At 54.8% G+C, this 27,257-nt stretch overlaps 2 protein-coding genes and 1 long non-coding RNA gene across 3 annotated transcripts in view; 2 read left to right on the top strand and 1 right to left on the bottom strand.

Moving 5' to 3' along the window:
* Positions 1 to 27,257, bottom strand: part of LOC135405703 (uncharacterized) — a 553,771-nt gene that overhangs the window by 45,712 nt on the left and 480,802 nt on the right. The window lies entirely within an intron of this gene.
* On the top strand, positions 10,154 to 11,608 carry LOC135405536 (zinc finger protein 134-like). Its single transcript, XM_064640245.1, has one exon. The coding sequence runs from the start codon at positions 10,414 to 10,416 to the stop codon at positions 11,155 to 11,157; it is 744 nt and encodes a 247-aa protein (XP_064496315.1). The 5' UTR covers positions 10,154 to 10,413; the 3' UTR covers positions 11,158 to 11,608.
* LOC135404627 (olfactory receptor 14J1-like) lies at positions 19,529 to 20,470 on the top strand. Its single transcript, XM_064639361.1, has one exon. It carries the CDS (start codon positions 19,529 to 19,531, stop codon positions 20,468 to 20,470), a length of 942 nt encoding a protein of 313 aa, XP_064495431.1.

The following is a 27,257-nucleotide window of genomic DNA, read 5'->3' as shown; positions in this document are numbered from 1 at the left end:
AGACACCTGATAAGATGGAGAGTGCTTTGAACTACTGATATGCTTTGAATAAGAAAAGAATAATCAGGTCCATTGGCACTGGCTTATCAGGAAGGAAGTAAAATGCCAGCACTTTTACATGAGCAAAAGGAAATGTTTTAGACACTTTGGGCCATTTTTCCATTGACATTAAATAACAGGGTGCTTTTGAGTGTGCTGTAAGGAGTGGAAGGATTTATTACCTTGACAGAATGACAGGTGAATGTGTTCAGAGAGTCCTCAGCAACAAGAACAGCTCTTTTGAGAAGTTGCCACATCTATTCCTGCTTTTTTTGTTAGAGATTCAGTAATTCTCTCCTTTCTTTCTCCCTGAAGTGCAGTGGCTCCCTTACAATGTGCAGTTTTTCAGAGTGTCACACACTTGTGCATTTTGTAATATCCTGGCAGCATGTTTGATATTGGGCGTGTAACAGGTTGTTCATAAAATAATGCTGGATCATTGACTGGTGTGTCCTCTGCCTTCAGTCACTGGGTATTTTCATGTTCCAAAAAGAATATATCTCAGCCTGTGCTGGGAAGGGAAGGTGTGATTCACCATTAACTTACCCCAGCAGGCATGAAACATGCTCAGATGCACTATTATATTCTCAAAGTTTACTGATTCTTATTTCTGTACCTTTTCAAAATTGATTTCTAGGTTCTTTCACATGCTTACAATTAATTTGGGGATATTCAAATTCGATGAATGATAGTGCAAGAACATATTTGATTGATTTTGGATTCTAATTGATTCCTGTCAATGAGATCCCTGTGACACTCTGAAATCAATGATATGTGATTCAACCAAGGCACAACTGTTCTGTACATTAGGTAGCAGTTGGGAATTCAGGAACTAAATAGTCACAAGCTATAAATGGAGAAAATGTTTAGATTTCAATAGCCCTTTGTTTGGCATTTATTCACCAAAATATGTTTCTTGGGAAAGTTAGTTTTCCAAAGTGCAGGCTTTCAGTAAAAGAAAGGTCATTGATTTAAGGTCTATTAAATTTTAGCTAAAAACAACAGGCTCCATTTGGGTGTAAAATAATTTAAGTATTTACTGCAGGCAACCTTCATGCTTTAGAGCAGTTGCTCAAAGGTTTCCTTCTTCTATGAAGATGTCAACTGTAAATATAAAAATGCCTCACTGAAAATGTAATGGTTCAAAGATTCTAACTGAAATAAAAATTCCTGCCTGGGGAAAGCACTATAATCAAAATAAAGTGCTCTTAACTTTTTTTTCCTGTGGAGGCTACACTTGAAAGAGTGCTTCAAGGCAGCAGGGTTGGTAGGGAATGCCAATTTTTATTTATTTATTTATTTACTCTCCTCCACAGATGATGATAGTCCAGCTTTGGAATCAGCAACGCACTTCAGCCACTAATACAAGGCAATATGTGAGCTGCTGCCACTTCCAAAATGCAGTATCCTGGCATTTCAGTCAACTTTATAATCTGGCAAAAAACCACTTGGCAATATTAAAATCTAGCTTCTGAAGCACTTTTATTTCTGAAAGCTTTTGATGTCTTTTATATCTTTTTAGCATATATTAAATTTCTTGGGAGCAGTGGCCAGGATGTACACTTGATGGATGACTGGGGTGGGGAGTTTCCCCTCACCCCCAGCTTTTTTTTTCCTCCCCTTTAATTTTAAAAAGAGGTGTGATAATTGTGCATTAGGTAAGGCTGGAACATGAATCCTGCAGGTGCAGCTGTTTGACAACATTAAGGTGGGGGGTTTGTACCATTGTTAGGTAAGTTAGCAGAGATTTTCCAAGCTGAGAAGGACAGCCTGCTGCCAAGCTCTGGCAACTCTCTTAAGAAATCTTTTTCTTCGGGGATGCCCTGAGGAAAATGATGACTGGATGCTTTTCTAAAGGCACAAACTGCCTGATTTCTCTTCCATAGCATTCAGAATGGGACTCCTTGTTCCAGCCTGCCTGCTCAGGGTTTTGTGGTGCTGGGTTAGGGTTTTCATGTGGTTTTTCTCCTGGGATAAAGTTGTGTACAGTGAATACTGATTATTCATCCCATGTCTAGTTCACTGTCTACATCTTGAATTTGACCCAGAGCCTGTGTAAATGAGGAATGCATTGAAACAAAGTCAAGGATCCTTCAGTGACTTGTTTTTGTGAGTTCAATCTTCTGAGACCTCTGATGAGTCTGGCAGGGCAGTGCCTGTGTGCAGAGGGGCAGGGAAACAGAGTCCCAGCACAGCAGCAGTGCCAGGGAGCAGCAGCATTTGGCCTGTTGAGAGCTGCTCTTTTTCTCCTGCCCCCCTCCCCTTCTGGGCCTCGGCTGAGGCCTCAGTGCTCTGGGCCTTGGTCCCTGGGCTGGGCTGGGTCAGTCCTGTGGCCATGGTACTGCTGGCATGAGCTGGGCTCCACTGCACTCTTTCCACCACACAAGGGGCTCCATTTGCTCCGGGCACAGCCTGAAGCCTCAGCTCTTCTTCTCCAGGGCTCTCAAGAACAAGGCCAAGGAGCAGACTCTCCAGAGGGTCCTTGCCTTGCTGGTTTCTCCCTGGAGTCCGTGTGCTGCCCTCAGGGTCCCACTGTGGGGGTTGAGAGGCTGAGGCTGCTCCAGCTGGTGCTGGTGGTGGCCAGTGCCCCTGGAGATGGCAAATGGGGCCTGAGGAGCCCGGGGCCGGTTCTCTGCTGCTGTGCTGGGGAGCGGGGCTGGCCCTGGGGCTGCAGGAGCTGCCTGAGCTGAGGATGTGCTGAGCATTGCAGACCCAGAGGGCCTGTCCCTGAGCTCCATGGCCTCCATGTCCTGCTGCAGGGCCAGACCTGAGTGTGCTGCTCTGCTGGGCTGGGGCAGGGGCAGGGAGATGGGGGGACCAGGGAGGGGCTGGACTGGGCAGTGCCAGGGAGGGGAAAACCCCAATGTGAGTGGGCAGGGTGGGGGCTCTGCCCCACCTAGGGCACCTCTGGAGTCAGCGTTTCCTTTGGCAGCACAACTTATCTCAGACCAGATAGTTTTTAAATGTTGGCTTTCCCCCCTCTTTCCCAAGGTTTTCTTTTTTGTTTTTTGTTCCCCTGAGGGGCAAAGGGGGAATAAAAGCACATGCTGATCTCTGGTTTTATCTGTATACAAAAGGGAGCTGGGGCGGGGGAGACAAAGCGATTTCTCCCTCTATTCTCTCTCTTTTATCCCATTCCCGCCTCCCTCGCCACACCCCGGGCGACTGTTTCACCGCCGCCCCTCCTCGCCCATCCCGCGGGGCAGCTCTTTTAGCTCCGGGGCGGCGGAGACTCCCCCGGCGCGGCCCTTTGGTTTTCCTTGGTTTATTCTCCGGAGCTGATTCTGTTCCGAGCTCGCCCCCCCTCTCTGGCCACCCCCGCCAGGGCCCGTCCCGGGGCGGCTCCTTCAGTGCCACGGGCGGCGGGGACCCCTCGGGGCGGCTCCCCCAGGGCCCCGCCCGCCGCCGCCGCTCCCCGGGGCCCTCCCCGCTTCCTGCCGGGATCGGACACCGCCGGCGGCCCCGGCCCTGCCGGGCTCCATCAGCCTGAGCAATTGCTGCCAAGGAGGGGCCGGGGGCTTCCTCTTGGCCTTCGTCTCCCTGGCGCTGGGGCTCGGCTTCTACCTGCGCCAGAAGGTGAGGGGGGTCCCAGGGGGTCGTGTCCCCCCAGAGCGTCTGTGCCCCCCCGGGGACCCCCCACCCCGCTGTCACCCCCTTTTCTCTCCCCACAGAGCTCCTGAGCCGGCGGCGGCCGCAGCCCCTCCCCAGGGCCTCGGGCCCAGCCTAGACCCCTCCTGTCCCTGTGAGGATTTTGGGGGGGTCGTGTGTCCCCCCCTCCCCTGCTGCCACTCCTGATCCCAGGAAAGCTTCCCAGTTCTCCCCAGTCCCGGTTATTGGGGGGCAGTGGGGAAGGGCCTTGGGGGAATCCCAAGGGGTGCAGCCGAGTTTGGGGGGGGCAGAACAGGCCCCGGGATGGATCGGGAATGGGGACCCCCCTGTGTTCCCCCCTGTCAGCCCGCTCTGGGGGGCTCTGGGAGGGAACTAACCCCTCAATAAGGCACCCAGCACACTTTGAAAGGTTCTGGGAACCCCCTAAACCTCCACACAGGCTCTGGAGGACTGCCTAAACATACTCAGAGCCCACCCAGGATCCCACCCAACCCCTTCTCTGGGGGGACTTCTCTGGGCATTGGTGGTGCTGGGAGCCCCCCTGGATGTGGGCGAGGAGCTCTCGGGTGAGTGGGGGGTGGGAAGGGGGCGGTCAGTGGGAAAAGGGGGGTCAGAGGGGACAGAAGGGGTGGTGGGACCCCAAACTGAGTGGGAGGGGAGTGGGACCCCCCAAAAGTGGAGGGTGGAGGGGCACTGAGATGCCCTCTGGAGCCCTGTCAGAGCCCTGACACTTCTGGGGTGACTCCAGGAACAGCCTTCACTGGCCCAGGGACATTCATCTCCCCAGCCTCGCACATATCCCCTGCAAATGGCCCTGTCTCCTCCATCCCCCTCCTCTGCCTTTCTGGCCTGGCCCTTTCATTCCACACCAGCAAAGCAGCCTGGGCACCATCTCACCTGGGCACTCAGAGGGCTTCTGTGAGCAGGAGGGGCAGATTTCTCTGGAAGGTGCATTTGTCCCCTGTCCCATGGCACAGGGCAAAGCTCAGAGGATGAATATACTCCCAGGCACACAGATCCTGGAGAGCTTTTTCAAGACAAAAATAGGGAGAGGAAGAACAAAAGAGGCCAAATTAGAGAGATGAAAGGTGCCCCAAAAATCAGGAGCTTCCTCTGAGCCAGGTTTCCATAACTGAATCACTGGTGGGATATTTACTTTGATAAGTAGCTGCACAAAACTATTCATGTACAAAATGAAAGAATCAGCTTAATATATTATATAGAAGGTGTTGTCAATGAAAACAAATGGAGAAAAATTGTTGAAATTAAAAAAAAAAAATAAGAAAATATAGGTGTGTCAATGCTGGCCAGGAAGCCTTTAGCAATTATCAAGAGTCCTGTTCTGCAGAGGTTTCAAGTGTCTCCTAAATTCCACACTCGTGGCTTCAGGCCATGACTTGCCAGAGCAGTCCCAGAGCTGGCCACTGCCCAGAGATGCCCTGGGGCAGCTCCAGTGCCCAAGTGGGACAAGTGGCCCAGGGTGTGTGGGAGCCCTTTGGAGCAGGAGCTGTTGGGCAGGAAGGGCCCATCTGGGGAGGGTCAGGGAATCCCCCCCTGCAGCCCTGCTGCCCAGGCTGAGGAGGGTCCTCTCCAGCCCACAGCCCATCGTGTGCCCTTGGGGGCTGCGCTGCCGGGGCTGTTCCCGGGCACTGACTGGGGAATCTCCCGGGGTGCCCCGCGCGAGGCGGGGGCGGGGCGGAGGGCGGGCAGGGGGCGTGGCCGCGCGCTGATTGGCTGCGGCGGGGGTGTCTCCACCCGCAGCGCGCGAAGGGCACCATCTTTGGCGCGTGGGGGATTCGGGGGCGGCGGCCCCGGGAAAAGCTGCGCTTGGGTGTGTGAGCTGGGGGGGTCTGCGGGGGGAGCGGGGTCTGGGGATCCCCTCGGGGGCTGCGGGGAGCGCGGCTGGGGGTGGAAAGGCTGGAGGGCTCGGGAGGGCTTAGCAGAGGAGTTCAGGGGTTCCCGAGGAGATTTTGAGAGGTCCCTGAGGGGGTTCGGTGTCCTGAGGGGCCCCGGGGGGGGGGAGGTTGAAGATTCCTGAAGGGATTTGGGAGTCCCTGAGGGAGTTCTGGTTTCTGAGGAGACTGGGGGGTCACAGGTGGGCTTGGGGGATCTCTGAGGGGTTTGGGGGTCCTGGGTGGGTTTTGCAGGGACGTTTGCAGCAGTTTTTGTGGTCTGTAGGTGGTTCCAGACGGCTTTGAGGCTCCCTTAGAGGGACTGGGGGAATCCCTGAATGGGCCTGGGGGGTCCCAGGTGTGTTTTGCGGGTCACAGAGAGAGTTTAGGGGGTCCGGGGGGGGGGGGGATGAGGTCTCTTAGGGGAGTTGGGGGGTCCTTGAGGAGGTTTCGATGGGTCCTGGGATGGATTTCTGAGGGAATTTCGGGGGTTTTGAGGGGATTTTTTGGAGTCCCTTAAAGCCCAGCAGTGGGTTTAGGGGGTCCCCCAGCCCTCAGGGGAGGGGTCCTAGGGATGCTCCCCAAAATCAGAGGGGGGAGATATACTACATCCGGGTAACGGGATCCCAGTGCCCCCAGTATATCCCAGTAACCTCCCAGTGACCCTCAGGATGGCCCAATAACCCCCCAATGACCACAGAATGTATCCCAGTGAGCACTCAGTTACCCCCAGTATGGCCCGGTAACCTCCCAGTGTCCCCCCGTGTGTCCTGGTATCCCCCAGTAACTCCCCAGTTCTCTGCCAGTGCCCCCCAGTGTGCCCCAGTTCCCCCTCAGTCCCTCCCACTGCTCTCCCAGTGTCCCTCAGTAACCCCCCAGTCCTCCCAGTGCCCCCTGGTTCCCCCCAATGTGTCCCAGTATCCCTCAGTAATCCCTCAGTGCCCCCAAAGCCCCCAGACTGTCCCCAGTGTGTCCCCAGATGCCCTTGGCCTTTCTGTGAGCGGGGGGAGGGGGGGCATTTTTTGTGGTCAGAGGGTCCAGGGGGGGCTCCTGGGGTGAGATGGAAGGTTGGGGACATCAGGGATGGGGTTTGGGGACAGTGGGGTGGGGTAAGGGGACAGTGGAATTAGGAGGAATTATGGCCATGGAGAGGCCCTGGGGACATTGGAGACACCAGGGGGGTCTCAGGGTGTTAAGGGCGGACTTAGGGACACCGAGAGAAGGTCTTGGGAACACCAGGGGGGTATCAGGACTCACCTGTTCTTGGTGCTGCCCCTCTTCCTTCCCCCTAGACATCATTAACCCCCCAAAATGTCTCCCAACCCCCATTTTCCTTTTAATCCCCTCCCCCTACAGATTCCTTTGCCCTCCCAAGACCCCTTTTAACTCACTTAAATGCACCCAAAGCACCCCAAAACCCCCCAAATTCCTATCCAACCCCCCCCTCCCAGATCCCCCTAAATCTCTCCCAGCCCCCCCCCCAAATCCCTTCCAACCCACCAGAGAGGGATCACCCGGCACCCTGGGACAGGAACACAGTGGGCTGTACTGGAGGCACTGGGAGGGCACTGGGGGGGCTCAGGTGTCCCAGGACAACATGGCCCAGCTCCAGGAGAGATGTGGGGAGCAGTGAGGAGGTACTGGTCTGTACTGGTCTGTGCCTCCAATCCCCAAAGCCCCTCCCCATCTCCCCCAGGACCCTCCTGGACCCCAAAGCCCCCCAGGCCCCCCCAGGCCCCTGACTTGGTCCTGCTGCCCCTTGAGCATCTGCAGCTGCTGCAGAACCAGGCATTTCATCAGCAAATGTGCAGGTGACCCCAAGCTGGGGGTGTGTTGATGTGCTGGAAGGCAGGAGGGCTCTGGAGCACAGATGGTGTGAGGAGAGGCTGAGGGAGCTGGGGTTGTTGAGGCTGGAGAAGAGGAGGCTCAGGGGAGACCTCCTGACTGTCTGCAAGTCCCTACCAGGAGGTTGGAGCCAGGTGGGGGTGGGGCTGTTGTGCCAGGAAGCAGCAGTAGGACAAGAGGGCTGGGTCTTGAGCTGTGCCAGGGGAGGTTTAGGTTGGATATTAGGAAGCAATTTTTTGCGGAGAGAGTCATCAGGCCTTGGAATGGACCTGATTGGAATGGGGTGGGCAGGGAGGGGGTGGAGTCCCCGTCCCTGGAGGTGTTCAAGGTGAGAGTGGATGTGGCCTCAGTGCCATGGTCTGGGAAGCACGGCGGGGTTGAATCCAGGGTTGGACTTGATGATCTCGGAGGTCTTTTCCAACCGGGCTGATTCTGTGATTCTGTGATTGCCATTCCTGTGGCAGCACATGCTTGAGGCTCTATCCCCAGGGTGATAGAGATGTCTGTCCATATCTATCTCCAAGGTTAGTGTGTAAATGTGTGGTGTTAGAAAAGCAGGCTGAGTTGTGGGCTGGTTGTAGAAGGAGAAAGAAGCCCAGAGGCCAGTGCAAGCAGGCAGCCCTGAGCTTGCACATGATGTCCCCTCCCTGCAGGTTCCTGTCCTTGAGCCCAGGCCCTGAGGTGAGGCTGAGAAGTGGCGCGGAGGTGAGCCCAGAGCTGTCCCTGAGGTGAGGCTGAGAATAAGTGCAAGGCAGAGGTGCTGCTGAGGAAGGAGAGCCCCGTGGTGGGGAAGAGAGGCAAAGCTGACAGTGCCCATCCCCTTGAAGGTGCTGTGTCCATCCCCTGTGTGCCAGGTGAGCTGGGGCTTTGCTGCAGAGCTGCGGGCGCTGATTTGAGCGTCTCCAAGTGCTGAGATGGTGGGCACCCAGGAACACAAACTGTGCCTGGCCACGGAGCCTGCAAGGAGGAGCAGAGACAGCCCTGGCAGTGTGGGGGGCCAGGTTGTCCCTGTGCCTTCCCCTGCAGGCCCTGTCTGTCCCTACTGGGCCCCTGTCCATCCCCATCAGGTCCCTGCCCGTCCCCCCCGGGCTGAGCTCCCCCCAGGAAGTGCCGTGGAGCTGAAGCTGCTGCCATCCCCCCCTGCAGCCACTGCCCCAGCCAAGGGAGCAGCAAAGGCAGGGCCAGGAGCAGAGGCAGCAGCAGGGGAGCCCTGGGGGGGCCGGGAAGGTCTTGTGTGGGTCAGGAAAGAGGCGCTGGGCACGAGGCCGGGGCTGTGCTGAGCAGGCCCAGCCCTCACATCCCCCCAGCCAACGCCGGCTGCCCGGGGGGCTTGGGAGGGACCCCCAGCCCGTGTGCCCCACACTGAGCTGGCAGAGAGAGAGCCAAGGGACAGGGCCACGGGCAGGGCCACGGGTAAGGGACAGGCAGGGCCATTGCAGGGCCACAGTGAGGGACAGCCTGTGGCAGCAGAGCTGCCCAGGGCCAGGGGCAGCCGGGGAGGTTGGTACCAGGCAGTGCTGGGGCTGAGCAGAGCACGAGGCCTCCTTCTGACCCCTGGAGCAGCCTCCCACTTGCCAGCCCCACCCTGGTGGGGTGACACTGTCCCCTCCCTACAGGACACTCCCCCCAAAATCTTTGGGGGGCCCTTTTGTGTCTATTCCTGGTTGCTGATTGATGCTGGGGACCTGAGGGAGCCTCTGCAATCCCATCCATGGGGCACAATCTCCTCTCCAGAGATCGACTCACTGCAGACTTTGCAGGGAAATCTGTGCTGGCAGCTGTATCCTGAGCTCAAGGGCAGTTTGTATCCCTGAGTGCTGATCTATCCTGGGGACCCAAGGGATCCTCTGCCATTCCATCCATGCAGCAGGAGTCACCCTCCTGCCCTTGACTCCCTGCAGCGGAACAAGTGCCATCTCTGTTTGGGAGAAACCAAATGCTGCCCCCGGACCATCAGAAGTGGTGCTGAAGCCTCTTTCAGCCCAGCCCTGGGTGCAGTTTTCTCATCCCCTCACCAAGTGCCCTCTCCCCCAGCCGGCACTGACCAACCAGGGCGTTTGGCACACGTGGTTTGGTGGTTTGGAGAATTAGACCCACACTGGCAGGGGGCCAGATAACTCCAAGTAACAGCCCTGGAGAATTTTAAGTGACACTACATTAATACAGCCTTTGATAAGGATATATCAACTCAATCAAGTCATGAGAAAATGTCCTCACTCCTCTCGTTCTCCCAATTAAACACCATTTTTTGTGCTGAATCTTCATATTTTGGAGTATTTCGGGCTAAACTTTAACTTTTTGCAATTTGGGGGGCGGTCCATCTCACTATTTCTTAGTGGTTTTTTCCCTGAATCTGAGTGGTTTTTTTTTTTGGGGGCTGAACCTTGGTGTTTTGGAGGTTTTTATGGACACAGGATGCCCGATGAGTTCTAGAGATGGACTTGGGCAGGAGGAACCCCCAAGCCAATGTGCTCAGCCCTTGTTTTCCCCCCCATCAGGATTTGTCCTTCCCAAAGCTTGGGCGGATGGAGGAGGAGGCTGCGAGGAAGAGGAAGATGCCTTGGGCCCCCCAGGCAGGTGAGGAGGAAGTCAGTGTCCCTTTGGGCGGGTGTTGTGCTGGCTCTGTCAGCCGAGCATGGCCCCGGCTGCAGGACAACCCCGCTGGCGCCGCCGTCCTGCCGGGGCCGGAGTTGGGGGGATGTCCTTGGCCTTCCCTGTGGGCCGGAGGCAAATCCCCTCCCTGTCCTTCTTGCTTCCTGCCCCAGGCCCCGAGCTGAGGACGGAGAGCCGGGAGGACAAATCCCCCCGTGAGACCCTGGTGGGAGAGGCCGTTTTGAAGGGCTCCCCGGCGCAGGAAGGCAGCGGGGAGGAAAAGGGCCGGAGATCCCCCCACAGGAGGGGCTCCAAAGCCATCCCAGGGTGCTCTGAGGAGGAAAGAGCCAGCCTGTGCCAGGAAGGCGGCCAGAGCTTGAGGCAGAGCTCTGAGCTGGTGGTCCCTGATCAGCCTCCCAGCAGGGAGAAGCCCTTCATGTGCTTGGAATGTGGGAAGAGCTTCAGAAGGAGCTTCAACCTGATCAGACACCAGCACATCCACACTGGGGAACGTCCCTACACATGTGGGGAATGTGGGAAGAGCTTCAGGAGCAACTCCAACCTGATCCAACACCAGCGCATCCACACTGGGGAACGGCCCTACACATGTGGGAAATGTGGGAAGAGCTTCAGCCGGAGCTCCAACCTCCGCACCCACCAGCTCATCCACACTGGGGAACGGCCTTATTCTTGTAGGGAATGTGGGAAGAGCTTCAACCAAAACTCCCTGCTCCGTTCCCACCAGCGCATCCACACCGGGGAACTGCCCTACACGTGTGGGGAATGTGGGAAGAGCTTCAGGCAGAGATTCAGCCTGATCCAACACCAGCGTATCCACACTGGGGAACGGCCCTACAAGTGTGGGGATTGTGGGAAGAGCTTCAGGCATCGATCCAACCTCCACACCCACCAGCACATCCACACCAGTGAACAGCCCTACAAGTGCTTGGAATGTGGGAAAAGGTTTCAGACCAGCAAGAATCTCCTTGTGCATGAGCAGACACACACGGATGAGAGGCCCTTCCGCTGCACCGACTGTGGGAAGGGCTTCAACCAGAACTCCAACCTTGTCACCCACCGGCGCATCCACACCGGGGAGAGGCCCTACAAGTGTGGGGAGTGTGGGAAGAGCTTTATCCGGAGCTGTCACTTGACCAGACACCAACGGACCCACCGATAATAGAACCCCGGTGAGTGCCCCGACTGTGGGAAGAGCTTCGGCCGCTGCTTCCACCCCAAATGAAGCCCCTGATGGTGAGGCAACCCCTGGAGTTCAAGGACTGTCAGTCCATCCTTTTCGACCACAAAGGGCCAGTCCCCTTTCCCAGGGGCAGCTTCTTCCAACAGAACCCTTCTTGGGGTGTCAGTCCTGGAAGTTTAGAGCAGAGATCTCCTCACCAGCGTTGGTCTGGGGGAGGTCCATCTGTCTCTACTTAAGAATTACTACTTTTTTGCCAGCTTCAACAATTGGCTTCAACAATTGCTTTAGTGTAGAGCACTGTCCTATCTTATCCTGTACTCCTGGTAGTTTTAGTGTGTCTATTGTGCAATAGATAATTCTGATGAAGATCTTTTGTCTGATCATTTGTAACCCTAAATAAATTCATTTCTATCAATAGATCTGATTTGCCATCATTAAAACCTGGGCGACAGAAGCTTTTCAGTCGCACCTCTCTAATTCCTCTAAATTGATTCTGTTGGCATAATTGAAGGCTGAGATTGGATCCAGCAGCCCCCAGCACCCCACAGAAAGTTGGAAGCTCAAGACCTGCCCCCCCCTTTCTTAGCCCCCTTGTGCCCTTAGACCCCCATGGGACTGTCAGACCTGCCAGACTATCCCTCCTTTTCCACCCTTTTCCCTGTTCCTCCCACTTTCCCATTGTTCCCTCAATCCCCATTTTTCCCCCCCGAACAGTGTAGGGGTCCCAACACCCACTTTTTGCCCCCTCTCCTGTGGCTGCTGAAGGAGAAAATGAGGCTGCACACACAGAGTTCCGTTGCAGGACTTGTCCCCCCATCTTTCCAGCGTCCCCCTTTCATTGGGGTTCCTTTGGAAACAGCGCCTGGGCTTAGTCTTTTAGTCCACTGGAATTCCCAGCATGGCCCCAAAGCAGTGCCCTGATCCCACACGTTCCCCTCCCCTCATGTCCTGGCTGTGTTCAGCCACCAGACAAAAACACAGGCTGCCATGCAGAGCGTTCCAGGTGGTTTCCACTTTGGCAAACAGCACTCTCTGGATGGAAAACACCAGTCAAGGCCAAAACACTCCTTGTTGATCCTGATTAACTGAATGCAGCTGCTGCTGCCTTAACTTGTTCCCACAAAAATTCTCAGGATTCCTTTGCTTCCAGGAGGCCCCACATGTCCCAATGGCCCCTGGATTCCATGAACTTCCAGAGTCTCCAAGGGTTCCTTTAGTTCCACGAGGCCCTGCAGTCCCAAAATGCCCTTTGGATTCTCGGAGATTTCCCATTGTCCCAGGGTCCCTCGTGCTTCAGAAGGAGCTGCAGTGGGACAGTGGCCCCTTGGTTCCGTGAGCTCTGCAGTGTTCCAGGAATCCCTGGGTTCCAGGAGAGCCTGCAGTTTCACAAGGAGCACTTGAATGCAGGAGGTTCTGCAGGGTCCCAATGGCCCCTGGATTCTGGGAGGTTCAGAAATATCTCTGGGCTCCCTTGGTTCCAGGAGGACACACATGTCAGCAGGAACCTTTGATGGCAGGAGATTCAACAGTGTCCAAGAATTCCTTTTATTTCATGAGGCTCTGGGCTGTCCCAATGGCCTCCTGATTCCATCAGCCCCCTCAATGTCACAATGGTCCCTTGGTTCCAAGAGTTTCCGCAGCGTCCCAGGATTCCTTTTACTCCATGGGGAGCTGCAGTGTCACAATGGGCCCTGAATTCCAGGAGTTTTCCCAGGGTGACAGTGCTGCCTTGATTCCATGAGATTGCCCAGTGTCCCAGAGCTCCTTTGGCTCCAGAAGGCCCTGCAGTTTCACAATGGTCCTTGGTTCGAGGAGGTTACTTAATGCTTTATTTGCCTCAGTCTTTAACACCCAAAGCAGTTGTCCTCAGGATCTCCAGCTCCCAGGGCTGGAAGTTGGTGATGGGGAGCTGAGTGAAGCCCCCACAATGCAGGAGGAAATGGTCAGTGACCTGCTCTGCCAGTGAGACCCCCCCAAGTGCCTGGGCCCACATGGGATGCAGCCAAGAGTCCTGAGGGAGCTGGAGAAAGAGCTGGCCAAGCCACTCTCACTCATTGCCCAGCAGTGCTGCACAACTGCACAAGTCCCAGCTGACTGGCAACAAGCACATGGGATGCCCATGCACAGGAAGGGCCAAAAGGAGCATCTGGGCAACTCCTGGCCTGTCCCATTGACCTCAGGACCAGGGAAGTCCATGCAGCAGATCCTCCTCAGTGCCATCCCATGGCAGGGGCAGGACAACCAGGGGATCAGGCCCAGCCAGCGTGGGGTTGGGAAAGGCAGGTCCTGCCTGACCAACCTCATCTCCTTCTCTGACAAAGGACCTGCTCAGCAGCTGAGGGAAAGGCTGGGATGTGTCTCTCTGGAATTCCAGAAAGCCTTTGGCACCATCTCCCCCAGCATCTCCTGCATAAACTGGCTGCTCATGGCTTGCCTGGGAACTGTTTGCTGGGTGACAAAGTGTCTGATGGCCCAGGGAGTGGTGGGGAATGGAAGGAAATCCAGGTGGGGCCTGTCACTAATGGGGTTCCCAAGGGCTCAGGGTTGGGGCTGCTCCTGTTTAACATCGTTGTGGATGATCTGGGCCAGGGGATCGAGTGCCCCCTCAGGAAAGTCGTGGACAACACCACGTTGGGTGTGAGTGTGGATGTGCTGGAGGGCAGGAAGGCTCTGCAGAGGGATCTGGACAGGCTGGATCAAGAAGGCCAAGTGTCAGGGCCTGCCCTTGGCTCCCAACAACCCCTGGAATGCTCCAGGCTGGGGGCAGAGGGGCTGGAGAGCTGCTCAGCAGGAAGGGACTTGGGGGTGCTGCTTGACAGCAGCTGGACATGAGGCAGAGTGTGCCCAGGGGGGCAAGAAGGCCAAGGGCATCGTGGCCTTTGTGGAGAAGAGTGTGGCCAGCAGGAGCAGAGAACTGATTGCCCCTCTGTGCTGGGCACTGGGGAGGCCCCACCTGGAGTGCTGTGTTCAGTTCTTGGCCCCTTGTGCTGGTTTAAGAGTTAACCAGCAGGGGAAATGAACTCAACTCAAAGGAGAGTTATAAGTCAGAATAACAATTTATTAAAATAATACAGTAAGTACAATTATACAAACAAACAATTGTTTTTAACCCAAAAAAAACAAATGTATAACCCAGCACCCTGGGGCATGAACAAAGTGGTGTTCCTTGGGCCCCCCCTTGAGTCCAAAGTAAAGGGAGAGGGGAAAAACCTGCTGGTGGGAGAGCTGTTGCAGTCTGGTCAAAAGTGGGGATTGCAGTCCAGTTTAGGGTGGTGTCTCAGTCTGGTTGAGAGCGGTGAGCTGCAGTCCTCCTCTGGATCCCACGAGTGGTGGTTAGGTTCTGAAACTCCAGGTTTATATATTCTCCAGTTCAGGCAGGAATGGTCAGTCCTCCCCTCAGAGCGGGGAATTCCATAAAAGGATGCTTCGTCCTTCCCTCAAAGTGGGGAATTCCATAAAAGGGTATGAGGCTGCTCAGGAACATCCCCCCCCACCTCACAGGCCTCTACTGACAACAGTTTCTGGGAAAATGGCATGGAAGGCTATAGAATACACAGTTTTGGGCTACACCCATCCAGTGATGAATCGGTCCCAGCTGTCCTAACAAGGACACATGGCAACCATCATACCTCCCACTGCTACGGACATTTACCATGGCAAACCTCATACATTGTATTACTACGGTTGGTTACCATGGTAACCAGCATACATTTCCATTCCTACCATCAGTTACCATGGCAAACAGCATACATTCCCACTGTTTTGGTCGGTTACCATAGCAACCATCATACATTCTCGTCGCTACGGTCAGTAACCATGGCAAACATCATACACCCCACTGCTACGGTCAGTTACCATGGCAAGCATTATACTTCCACTGGTACAGTCGGTTACCATGGCAACCACATACATTCTAGTCACTACGGTCAGTTACTGTGGCAACCACCATACATTCCCATTGCTACTGCCAGTTACACATTTTTATTGCTATTGTCGGTCATACATTCCCATTGCTGAAGTCAGTTACCATGGCAACCACCATACATTCCCGTTGCTAAGGTCAGTTACTATGGTAATCTTTTGGTTCCTCTTGGAGAGAAGCAGATGCAGATGAACCTCCCTGTCGTCCACCAACCTGGCAGCTGTGCTCTAAAGGCCTGTGTCACAAGGGGTGTCTTCACCAAGACCCTGCACAAACATCTGGGACTCTTTGCATCCTGTCGTGCTGCCTTTCCAGTGAATTCCAGGGTTATCAAAGACAACTTGAATGGGCTCTTTGACTCACTCCACAGTGTCACCTAAACCAGTCTCTCCTCTGACCCTCACCCACAAAAGTTCACCCAAGTTGTTCATCCCCTAGAGCAGCTCCACAGGTCCAAGAAGCTCCTTCCCACTGAGGACACCTCTCTCCTGCTCTTTGTCTCCTGTGTCTCCTTGGCCTTCTCTGCCAACCCATCACAGCCCTGCAACCTGGGAACTGTCTCAGCAGGCCTGGGCTGTTATTGCCTGCAAGTGGAATGAAGAGAGACTTGGGGCTGCAGCTCCTCCTGCCTGTGCCCCACACGCAGGGCATTGGGGCCTGTCTGGCTGCAGCCCCTCAGCGGGGGCACCGGGGTAAGAACAGACTTGCAAGGGGGAAAGCTGCTCTGAAAGCCCCGAGAGCTGGGGTGTGCAGAGGCTTTGCTGACAATGGCCTTGGGGGTGGACGTGCTGGGACTCAGGCCCAGGGGGAAGATCCCAGGCCTGATCCCTGAGGAGATCAGCACATGCTGCTGAAATGCTGGGGGAGAGAAGAGCCAGCAGAGGGAGGAAACAAGTGTGGACAGCCTGGGCTGATGTGCTTTGGACTCGTGCCTGGCCCGTCCTTGGCTGGGCAGAGAAGGGAAAGCCTTTGTGTCCCTGCAGGGCTGGGATTCACTCCCTGCCCCAAAGGCCCCCAATGTGTCTGAGAAGCCCTGGGTGGTGCCTGTCACACAACTGCTGGGAATGGGGATGGGCTTCCTGCACAGGCCCTGTGCTGTCCAGGGCAGCTGCTGCACTTGTGCTGCAGAGCCCTGGCACCTCCCCTGGCACTACTGGTCCCTCTTTGGCTGTTCAATCCAGGCTCAGCTGCCCTCAATTAGGTTCAGCAGTGAAGAGATGTCCATGAGACAACTGCCATTGTAATCTGAGGACATGTAGAAAATACCCTGAGAAAGAACAGCAGAGAGACCTCTCTCCTTGTGCCACCTGACTCCATTTGGTCACCTGAACACATCTAGGGGCTGCCCTGGACAGAAGGAACAATGACAGGTTCCCCTGTCCTACCTGTAAGCACCTTCTGCCACTGAAGTTGGCCAAAGCAATGTCCCAGCAGCCTCCAAGAAGATCCCACAGCTGCTGCCCTGTCTCTAGGAACTGCTGCATTGGAGCCTGCAGTTCCCAGCAGGAATCTCGGTCACCTCTGGCCCCTCAGAAGGAACCAGGGCTTTGTGTCCCAGCAGGTCACTCCTGGCTTTGGTCTTCATTCATTCTCATGGGAGCTGGGACAAGGAGTCACCTGTAGGTGCCTGTTTTGGGCTCACTGAAGTGGGGCAGGAGGAATCCCAGCCCATGGGGGTTGTGGAGGGAGCTGAGTGTCCTTCTGGCCCCAGGTCTGCAGAGCCACAAGGAGACACCTCTGTTGACTCAGCTGAGTCCCTTCCCTCAGTGCAGGTGAAGGAGATCCCTCCTGGGCACTGTCTGGGTTTCCTGTCTAATGATGGGACATGAAAAGGGGACTCTTGGACTTAACTCTGTGTCTGTTTGGAGAAATGACAGTGCTGAAAGAAGTGTCTGTGCCCAGCTGAGAGAAGGAACATCATTATTTCCTTCAGCTGTGTGCCAGCAGGTTCCCCTGGAGCCCCAGGGACAGCTGGAGGGAGCCCAGAGGGGCAGAGCAAGGGCTGCCTGGGGCTGTTGCTGTGCTGCTGAGCTGGGCCAGGCTCCTGGCACACAGGGAGCTCCTGGCAAGCAAGAAGAGCTTCAAAGAGACAGCTCTGCCCAGGAGCAGCTCCTCTGCACAGCCCAGCAGGGCTGAGGGCACTGCCTGCAGCACCCAGGGCACAGGAGAGAAGGCAGAGAGATGAGAGGCAGCCTGGGCTGGGAGGTGACTGAGCTCTCACTACAGGAGAAACCTTCCCAGCATTTGAAGGAAGAATTCTCTGGCTGTAGAAAAGTTCAACTTGCCTTCCTGGAGGCTTCTCCTAAAGCTGGCACATCCCACAGCTTCTAGGATCTTTCAGCAGGACTCTCCCAGTTGCTGCAGTGCAGGGGAAGTGGCCATATGGCAGAGCAGGGCAGGAGCTGCAGGCAGCAAGGGCAGAGAGGAGAAGGGAGCAGGAGGTTCAAGGGATCCTGGGGTGGGAGGACAGGGCAGAGCTGCTCAGGGCAGGAACCTTGCCAGCCCTTTGCCACGGTCAGGCTCTGGCTGCAGAGCAGTGCAGGTGAGTTCCTGCAAGTGCCTCTCCCAGCTGCCAAATGGCAGCAGTGGCAGGAGCTGTCAGGATGGCTCTGCTGGATTTGCTGGGGTGCAGCAGGAGAAGCTGCTGCAGAGCAGGACTTGCTGCTGCCCCATCAGAGGCCCAGGGCCAGAAGGTTCCCTGTGCCAGGGCTGGCTGTGGGGTGGGAAGGTGGGGGTGCAGCCAGAGGTGCCCAGGGCTGTGGTGCAGAGCAGGGTCCTGCCCCCAGGGCTCTGTGTGCTGGGGCAGGGACTCTGCTGCCTGCCAGGGGCAGCTCTCAGCCTGGCCAAGGAGCTGCCACCGCCCTGCAGGGAGAGGGGGGGGTGGAAGGAGTGACCCCTCAGGGCAGGGCAGGGCTGGGCAGGGCCCTTCAGCTGCAGGCTCAGGGCTCCTCACAGCTTCAGCTCCATCTCCTGCCATTTCAGGGGACCTTCTCAAGAAGCACATCCCCCCAGAACACCTCCCCCTTCCCAGCCACCACAGGCTGTCTGGGATCTGCTCTGCAGCCCCTGCCCAGGCAGAGCTCCCCCTGGGCACTGGGCTGGGGATGGCTCTGGCAGCACTGGCAGGGAGCTGAGCTGGGCACAGGCAGGGGCTGCTGGCAGGAACAGCTCCTCACCCAGAGACAGGCAGGCAGGGAGAGGCAGCTGCTGCCACAAGGGCTGGGCAGGGGGATGTGGGCCCCTCCCTGCTGTCCCTGTGGCACAGACCCCTTCCCTGAGCAGCTCCTGCCTGGGCTCCTTTCCCAGCCTAAGCAGAGCCTGTGCCCTCAGGCCCACGGGGGCTGGGCTGTGCATTGCCCTGCAGCAGCCAGAGCCCAGGCAAGGACAGGGCCCTGATTTCCAGCTGTCTCTCTGTGTCCCTCCTCCCTTGGCAGCAGCACTGTGGCATTTCACTGCCATCCCCTGCTGCCTGGGCTCTCCTTGTTCTCACCATTTGGTTTTCTGAGCCAGTGTGGGGTTTGGGGGTGGCAGATTCCTGTCCAGAAACAACCCCTTTTGGGTGCTGCTGTGGGGATGTGTCTGTGGGAGCCAAGTGCCCAAGTGCCCTCCAGGCACCTTCAGGGTCTTCAGCTGTTTGCCTGGGTGTCCTGCAGGGCTGCAGGTGCCCTCCAGAAGGGCACAGCTCTGCCATAGTATCTCTGTGCTGCACAGGATCCCCATGGAGAAAACTCCTCAGTGCTAAATCCATGGAAATGCTCTGGGCAGCTGTACTTGGGAGCTGCAATGATCCCTGTGTGTGGCAGTCTGGGAGGAGAAAGATGAGATCCTAATCAGGCATCCTGAGGAAAGGCAAGGATTCTGTCAATCTGCTCTTTGAACCAGGATTCCAGATTCCTCTGCTCCCAGAAGTGCCTTGTTCTTTTTTTAAGGGAATTCCTAAGGGCCAACCCCCTTCCGCTCCAAGCTGCCAGCCAGGGGCAGCTGTGAACAGGAATGATGGCCAGCTCTTGTCTCTGCACCAAGAGACCACCCCTTTGCCTCTCAAGACTCACAAGATTTCACTTGGAGCACAAAGTCCCCCAAATCCCCTCCCTCTGTTCTGCCCTTGGGCAAACTGTGACCAGCAGTTCTGGAACCACTTTGATACATCACAAGTGCATTTAATTGGAGGTCACCCTGTGCTCCAAGTTGCCTCTCACTGCACAGCAAGGATTCCTCGAGAGCCCATTCCAGGGTCCCTGCTCTCAGTGCCCCCTTCAGCCAGCAAACCCCAGAGCTCAGGGAGAGGGATGCAGAGAGATCTTCCTGAAAAGAGGCCCTGAATGTTGAATTGCTATGAGACATGCAATATGTTTTGCTAATTGAGTCTGGCTTAATTCAGTTCTGCCTTTTTTCCCCTCAACAGAAAACAATAACCAGAGGCAGCAAATGCCCAACAGCAGCTCCATGCCACAGTTCCTCCTCCTGGCATTCGCAGACAGGCGGGAGCTGCAGCTCCTGCACTTCTGGCTCTTCCTGGCCATCTCCCTGGCTGCCCTCCTGGCCAACGGCCTCATCCTCAGCGCCGTAGCCTGTTACCACCACCTGCACACCCCCAGGTACTTCCTCCTGCTCAACCTCTCCCTCACAGACCTGGGCTGCATCTGCACCACTGTCCCCAAAGCCATGCACAATTCCCTCTGGGACACCACAACCATCTCCTACAAGGGATGTGCTGCACAGCTCTTTTTCTTTGTCTTCTTCATGTCAGCAGAGTTTTTCCTCCTCACCATCATGTGCTACGACCGCTACGTTGCCATCTGCAAACCCCTGCACTACGGGACCCTCCTGGGCAGCAGAGCTTGTGCCCACATGGCAGCAGCTGCCTGGGCCACTGGGTTTCTCTATTCTCTGCTGCACACAGCCAATACATTTTCCCTGCCCCTGTGCCAGGGCAATGCCCTGGGCCAGTTCTTCTGTGAACTCCCACACATCCTAAAGCTCTCCTGCTCACACTCAGGCTACCTCAGGGAAATTGGGCTTCTCTGGTTTACTATCTCTTTAGGACTTGGCTGTTTTGTTTCCATTGTGTTCTCCTATGTGCAGATCTTCAGGGCTGTGCTGAGGATCCCCTCTCAGCAGGGACGGCACAAAGCCTTTTCCACGTGCCTCCCTCACCTGGCCGTGGTCTCCATTGTTGTCAGCACTGCCACATTTGCCAACATGAAGCCCTCCTCCATCTCCTCCCCATCCATAGACCTGATGGTGTCAGTTCTGTACTCGGTGGTGCCTCCAGCACTGAACCCCCTCATCTACAGCCTCAGGAACCAGGAACTCAAGGATGCCATAAGGACAATGATGACTGGATGTTTTTTTTTTAAGAAGCAATAAACTGCCTCTTTTCTTCTGCAGAACATTAATTGTATAACACATTTTGGGCCCAGCCTGCCTTCTAAAGCTTTTCGTAGTAATTGGGTTGGGGGGCTTCCCTGTTTTTTCCCTCTGTTCATGTCATTAACACTGAAATTTTATTCTTCCTCCCATCAAATTCTTTCTCTACCTTCTTTTTTTCACCTACAAAATATAGAAATCAGAAATCATGCTTTGTGTCCATTTAAACAAAATAAAAGTTTGTGCAGCAAGGTATTTGTCAAACATCCTGCCTGTGTTATTTTGTACATGAGGAATCACAATCTCTGAGTGTAAGAAAGGACACAAATTCTTTTTTCCAGATTCTTCCGCCAAGACCTTCCCTGAAGCTGGAGGACATTTCCATATTTGCAGATCTGGAGAGGAAAAGAGTCCCAGCACTGCCAGGGAGCACCGGAACTGGATCTGTTCAGAGCTGCTCTCTTTGCACTCCCACCCTCTCCTTTCCTGTCCGTGCCCAAGGCCTGAGTGCTCTGGCAGCTCAGTCACTGTCCTGCTGTGGGTCAGGCCTGTGAGTACAGGCAGGGACAGGCCCTGGGCACTGCTGGGACAGGGCTGGGCTCCACAGCAGCAGATCCAGCAGCAAAGGGGTTCCCCTCCAGGCACTTCCTGAGGGCTGAGGTCTTTTCCTAACACTGATATGGAGAAGAAGTCCAAGGATTAGACTGTCAAAAGTCTTGTTGCTTTGCTTGTTTGTCCATGGAGACAGTGCAGTGAGGTCAGGGACCCACTGGGACTGCAGGGGCTGAGGGCTGGTTCAGATGTTGTGTGTTGGTGGCCGATGGTCAATGGAGGTGACAAATGATCTCCAAGTCACCTGCCTGGGGCTCTGCAGCTTGGGAGGGCTCTGATGGCAGGTGAGGACTTGTCTGTAGGAAATCAGGAAGTGCAGGAGAGCACAGAGGATCTGCAGGGACAGACCGTCCCATCCAGTCAGCAAGGAATGGAGCCCTGGAGCAGAATCCTGCCCAGGGTGGAGTTACCAGAGATCAAGTACTAAATCTTGCTGTGAAGTGGCAAACAGAGCTCTGCAAGCCCAGGGGACACAGCAGGTACAGGGAAAACTCTTGCAAGTGACTTGTGTTCCCCTCAGTGAACTTCCACAGGTCGATCAAGATCAGCCCCCAAAGCCATGTCCCAGCTCTGGAACAAGGCAGGGCCCCTCTGAGCCCCCTCCATGGCCACACAGGAGTGTCTGTGGGAGGTGGTCAGTGGCAGGGAGCACCATCAGCTGGCTCTGCCTCCCAGCTGGAGCAGCACAGCCCAACAGAGTCCCCCATGGCCCTGGGCCCCACAGCCCCCCTGCTCTGCAGAGCAGCCCCCCCAGCTCAGGGGCTGTGGGGAGCACAGGCAGGGGGTGCAGGAAGGGCTGCTCAGGCCAGCACAGACGTGTTCCCCTGGGGAAAGGCTCTGTGGGGAGATGGGATGTGCCAGGAGAAGAGCAGGACACCCTGTATGAGCAGAGGGGCCATGGGAAGAGGCTGCCCTGTGCCTGGGGAAAAGAGGGGGCAAAGCAAAATGTGGGAAACTCTCTGGTCTGAGATCAGTTGTGCTGCCCAAGAACACGCTGACTCCAGAGGTGTCCAAGCGGGGCAGAGCCGGCGACTCCGGTCCATGCGGCGGCGGGGGGAAGGCAGCAGCTCTGCTTGATTCCATGGAGTTCTGGGGAGGCACAGTGGTTCCAGGAGGCTCTTCACTCTCACTATTGGCCCTTGGTTCCATGAGGGTCTGAGATGTCTCAGGGTTCCTTTGGTTCCAAAGAGGCCTCGCGTGTCACAGTGGCCCCTTGGTTCCATGAGATTCCACAGTATTCCCGCATTCCTTTGGTTCCATGAGGCCCTGCAGTGTTATAATGACTCCTGATTCTATGAGGTTCCAATTTCTCCACAAGTTTCTTTGGCTCTATAGGGCCCTACAGGGTCAAAACGGCCCCTGGATTCCATGAGTTTCCACAGTGTCCTCAGGTCCATAGTGTCATAGTGTCACAATGCCTCCTTGATTTGCAGTGTCCCAGGGAGAGCCTGCACTGTCCAAATGGCCTCTTGATTCCATAAGGTTCTGCAGTGACACAATAGCACCCCAATTCCATGTGATTGCACAGTGTCCCCAGGTTCCTTTGGCACCATAATGCCCTGTAGTGTCACAGTGATCCCTTGAGTCCATGTGGTGTCCTCAGTGTCACAATGACCCCTTGATTCCATGAAGTTGCATAGTGTCTCTAGGTTCCCTTTTTCCACGAGTTTCCCCAGTGTCACAATGGCCCCTTGATTCCGTTGGGTTCCCCAGTGTCCCAAGGTCCATTTGGCTCCAAAAGGGCCCTGTAGTGTCGCAGTGGCCTCTTGATTTTATGAGGTTCCACTGTGTCCTGGCATTTCTTTGTTTCCATGAGGCACCACAGTGACACAATGGCCCCTTGATTCCATGAGGTTCCAAAATGTTTCAGGGTTCTTTTTGTTCCACAAGGCCCCAGATATTAAACGGCCCCTGATTCTACAAGATTTCACACCACAGTGTCCCTGTGTTCCTTAGTTTCCATGAGGCCCTGCAGTGCCACAATGGCCCCTTGATTCCATGAGGTTGCACAGTGTCATCACAAAGCTGAGCCCACCCAGATGGAAGTTTGGGGGACATTAGGAGCAACTGAGAAAAAAAGGATTGAATATTTGAGGAAGGAAAGAGGGGCTTGTCCAACAGAGGGGAACGAATTTTATGAGGTAAAAACAGGTTCAGTTAAGGCTCGGGGTGCTGAAACACTGACTGTGCAAACACTCCTGATGGACTTTTACGCTATTTCTAACCTCAAGCCCCAATCCAAAAGTGCTGCCCCTCCCAATGAAAGGAATCCACTGCTCTAATCCCAACCTCAACTTGACCTCAAAGGCAAAGCCCAAACCCAGAACTCCAGACTCTTATTTGTACTCCAATGCCCACCCCAATCCCAAACCTGCATTGTTGGTATGAAAAGCCAAGCTTTAATCCTAACCCAGCCCAAACACTAATCATGAACCAGACACTGCCAGCAGAACCACAAACCTCCCAAAGTTCTGCCTAATCCCAACTCTGAGCTCTAAACCCAAGCCCTGACCATAAAGCACCCCCACAGCCCTTGGGAGCAGGGCAAGGACCTGGAGGGCCCAGAGCAGGCCCAGGGGGTTGGCAGAGGAATGGGAGGTGACCTGGATCTGCTCAGCTCTGCAGTGACCCCCAGGAGAAGGGCCTGGGCTATGGGAGGGATGTCCTGTGGCACAGGGGCTCAGGATCCAAGTTAATAAGGCCAAGTGCAGATGGCAACAGCCAGAGCTGGTGCAGAGACATCAGGGAGGGTCTGGAAATGCTGCTGGGAGGGGGGTGGGAAAGCAGGAGGGGTGTGTGCAGCCTGCAAGGCCAGAGCAGCAGCAGGGCCAGGGCAGGACAGCCTGCAGGAGAGATGGCCAAGGGCTCTGGCAGGGCTGCAAGGCCCAAAGGCACCCAGGCCTTTGTCCCCTTGCCTCTGGCAGCTGCCTCTGCCACTCAGGCCACCACAACCAACTTTCCTGGCAGGTTCTGCCCTTGGTTTCTGCCTCGCCCCTCCCTCAGGAGCCTGGCAGGGGTTGCCCAGTTTTGGCCTTTGTTGTTCCTCCCCCTCCCATCCCAGTGCCCCCCAAACAGCCCTGAGCCAGCCGGGAGGGACAGGATCTGCTGGGCCAGGGCCTGGGGCTCAGGCCTTGGCCTCTGTGCTCCACAAAACCAAGGCAGGCTTTGCTCAGCATTGCAGGGGCCTGCCCAGAGCCTTTGTCTGCCTGCACTCCTGGCCTCCAAGGAGCTGCTCCAAGGAGTCCCTGGGGAGGCTTTGGCAGTGCCTGCCCTCAGTGGGGCCCAGCAATGCTTCAAGGCACTTGGACTTTGGCTTCTGACTTCTTCAGCAGCTGCTTCAATCTTCTCTCAGTACCTCAGGACCATGGGCTGGGCTGCAAACAAACTGTGGGGCTCATTAAATTCCAGAAATCCCTCAGGATCTCTTTGTCTTCCTTTAATTGTCTTCAAGGCAATTTCAAAACAAGTCTTCAAATTTGTACTTTTTTTGTTTTAATTCAATGATGGATATTTTTTAGTTCTGAGAAGAGATGACAGAGGTGTTCTCCAAGTGATCTTGATGCTGAGTGTCTCCTCAGGAGATCCACACTGACCCTGGATGATCCACCTTGCTCCTCACCCCCCAACCTCACCAGTTCTGCCATGGCCCATCTTGGACTGACAGCTGATGCAACTCCAAACACACTGTGGGATCTATTAAAACATTGAAAACCAAATTATTTCTCTTTCTTTAATTGTCTTCAAGATATCAACAACTAATTAGAGTTATTTTGTAGTTTAGCTAAGCAGGAAGATTTTAAAGTGGAAGTCATGAAAAAAATATATTTTTTGATGAAAGAGAATGATTTACACAGAGCCTTGGGATGGAAGACGGTCAAGAGCAAAGGATTTTGATCCAAAGATAAGGGAGCAAAGGAGATTAGTAGCATTTAATCATTGCCCAGTTCAACAGTTATCAGGTGATTCAATAGCATGTGCTATAAATTTAACAGTGACTGAATTATAGATTCACAGTAACAACATTCCCACCACAGTCAATTCACACCCACACCCAGGCAGAGATGTTTGGACACATCAAGAGCTGGGGGTGGAAAGGTCCCTCTCCCAAATTCTCCTTGTTGTCAGGGAAACACTCCCCCAAATCCCTTTGTGTTTGCCAACAGACAAGGGTCACAGCTGGAGGAGTGTTTGTGGAGGGGGATCAGAATTGTTCTGGGCTTCAGTGAGGGTCTTTGGAGTGTTGCAAACTGGAGGGTTCCCGAGCTGGGAGAGGCTGCCAGAGGTGTCCCACTGAGAGGGAGGTGCTGGGGAGCTGCCAGGGCCTCCCTGAGCCCCGCTGGTTGTGGGCTCCCAAGGTGACTGGCTTTAGTTATCTGCTGAATTTCCATCCTGGTGTCAGTAAGGACTGGTGTTTCCAAACTATTTGGGTATTGTATCCAAACTGTTCCATTAGGGCTGTGATTCAGGCAGGGAATGTTCCAAGGCTTTCATGGTATGACTGATTATCCTGTGTTCCCCAGCTGTTCCACTCTGGATTGTTCCCATCTTTATCATCCAGGAGCACCTGGTCTAGTGCAAGGACACTTCACCACACCCTTGGTCCAGTCCAGGGACACTTCACCACACCCTGGTCCAGTCCAGGGGCTCTTCATTGCTCAGCTAGTTTGGTCAAGGCTTGTCAGGAGCTCCTGAGATCATACCTATAAGAAGGATGGGCACAGACTTAGTTGTAATAAGACAAGTGATAATGGTTTTCAACTAAAAAAGAGCAGATTTGAACTAGATATAAGGAAGAATATTTTTACACTGAGAGTGGTGAAACACTGGTTGCCCAGAGAGGTCATAGGTGCCCCACCCTTGGAAACATTCAAGGCCAGGTTAGAAAGGGCTGTGAGCAACCTGATCTAGTTGAACATGAACCTGTTCACTGTGGGGGGATTGGACTAGATGTCCTATAAAGGTCCCATCTGATTCAAACTATTTAGGATTCTATAGAACCAAGGCTGACAGGGATCACACAGGTTTCAGACCCAGCTGAGCATCCCCTTTGATGCCCCATCTGGCAGCTCTGCTAAAAAGCTGCTGCAAAGAACCTTCAGACCTAAAGGAGCTTTTGTGCTGGGCTCAGCTGTGGCTCTCAGTGCTGGGGGTTGGCTTTTGGCTGCCAGGTTCCCAACAAGGCTCTCTCACTCCTCCTTCTTCTCCACTCCCCTTGGTACCTGTAGGGTTGTTTCTCCCCCATTTCTCTCACTCCTCTCTGGGCTACAGCACCCTGGATTTTATCCTTTCTCCAAAGGGTTATCACAGATGTTCCTCTGGAATTGCTTTTTGGCTCAGCTTTGGGCACTGGCTGGTCCATTTTGGAGCCACCTGAAACTGGCTCTCTCTGACACAGAGTCAACTCTTGATCTCTTCCCTAAGGGAAACCTGCAGCCCCCTCCCTGCTACCAAACCTGATCCACAGGGTTATTCAAGTGCCCAGGAATAGAGGAGGTCTTTGATCCTGTTATTCCTCAGGCTGGTTAAACAAGACTTTGTCCTCTTCCTGTCCCTGACTGCAGGTTCTTTGTGTCAGAGCAGAGCTGTGCTGGACCTCAGCCGTGCTTTGCTCCAGAGCCTGCTGGGGTGGGGGCAGATGGCAATGGAACAGTTGGGTTGGACTGGATGATCCTTGTGGGTCCCTTCCACCTCAGCATATTCTGTCATTCTGTGTTTGTTTGGATTTGGTTTGGTTGTGTTTGGTCTTTTTCCCTCCTTTTGATTTTCCTTTCCTCTGACCCATGAGTTTTTTCTTCATTGTCTTGGGCCTTGCTGGGCACCTGATGGCAGGACAAGTTTCTCCAACTCAGTCATCTTGACCACATTTTTTGTCCAAGTCACCATTAACTAGACGAGGTTTCTCACAGACTCGCTGCAACTTGGCATCGTCCACAAAGGAGTGGAAAGTGCATTTCATCCCATCACCCAGAGACATAATAGAGATGTTCCATAGGAATGGTCAAGGGCTGGTCCCTGATGGATGTCACCTGGGAATTGCTGCCAAGAGGAATTTGTGCCATGATTTTTGACCCTCATCAGTCATTCAGCTTCCCACTCAACACATGTTTCCCTTGTCCAGTCCAGCTGTCACCAGTCTGGCCATAAGGAGACCACAGGAGACCACGTCAAAGGCCTT

This window comes from Pseudopipra pipra, chromosome W, assembly GCF_036250125.1.
Source record: "Pseudopipra pipra isolate bDixPip1 chromosome W, bDixPip1.hap1, whole genome shotgun sequence".
Taxonomy (NCBI): domain Eukaryota; kingdom Metazoa; phylum Chordata; class Aves; order Passeriformes; family Pipridae; genus Pseudopipra; species Pseudopipra pipra.
The sequence above is the reverse complement of the archived record's forward strand: the minus strand, read 5'-3'. Positions and strand labels throughout refer to the sequence as shown.

Excerpts from the sequence above, each read along its gene's own strand:
- LOC135404627 (XM_064639361.1), top strand. The coding sequence starts at position 19,529 with ATGCCCAACAGCAGCTCCATGCCACAGTTCCTCCTCCTGGCATTCGCA.
- LOC135405536 (XM_064640245.1), top strand. The coding sequence starts at position 10,414 with ATGTGCTTGGAATGTGGGAAGAGCTTCAGAAGGAGCTTCAACCTGATC.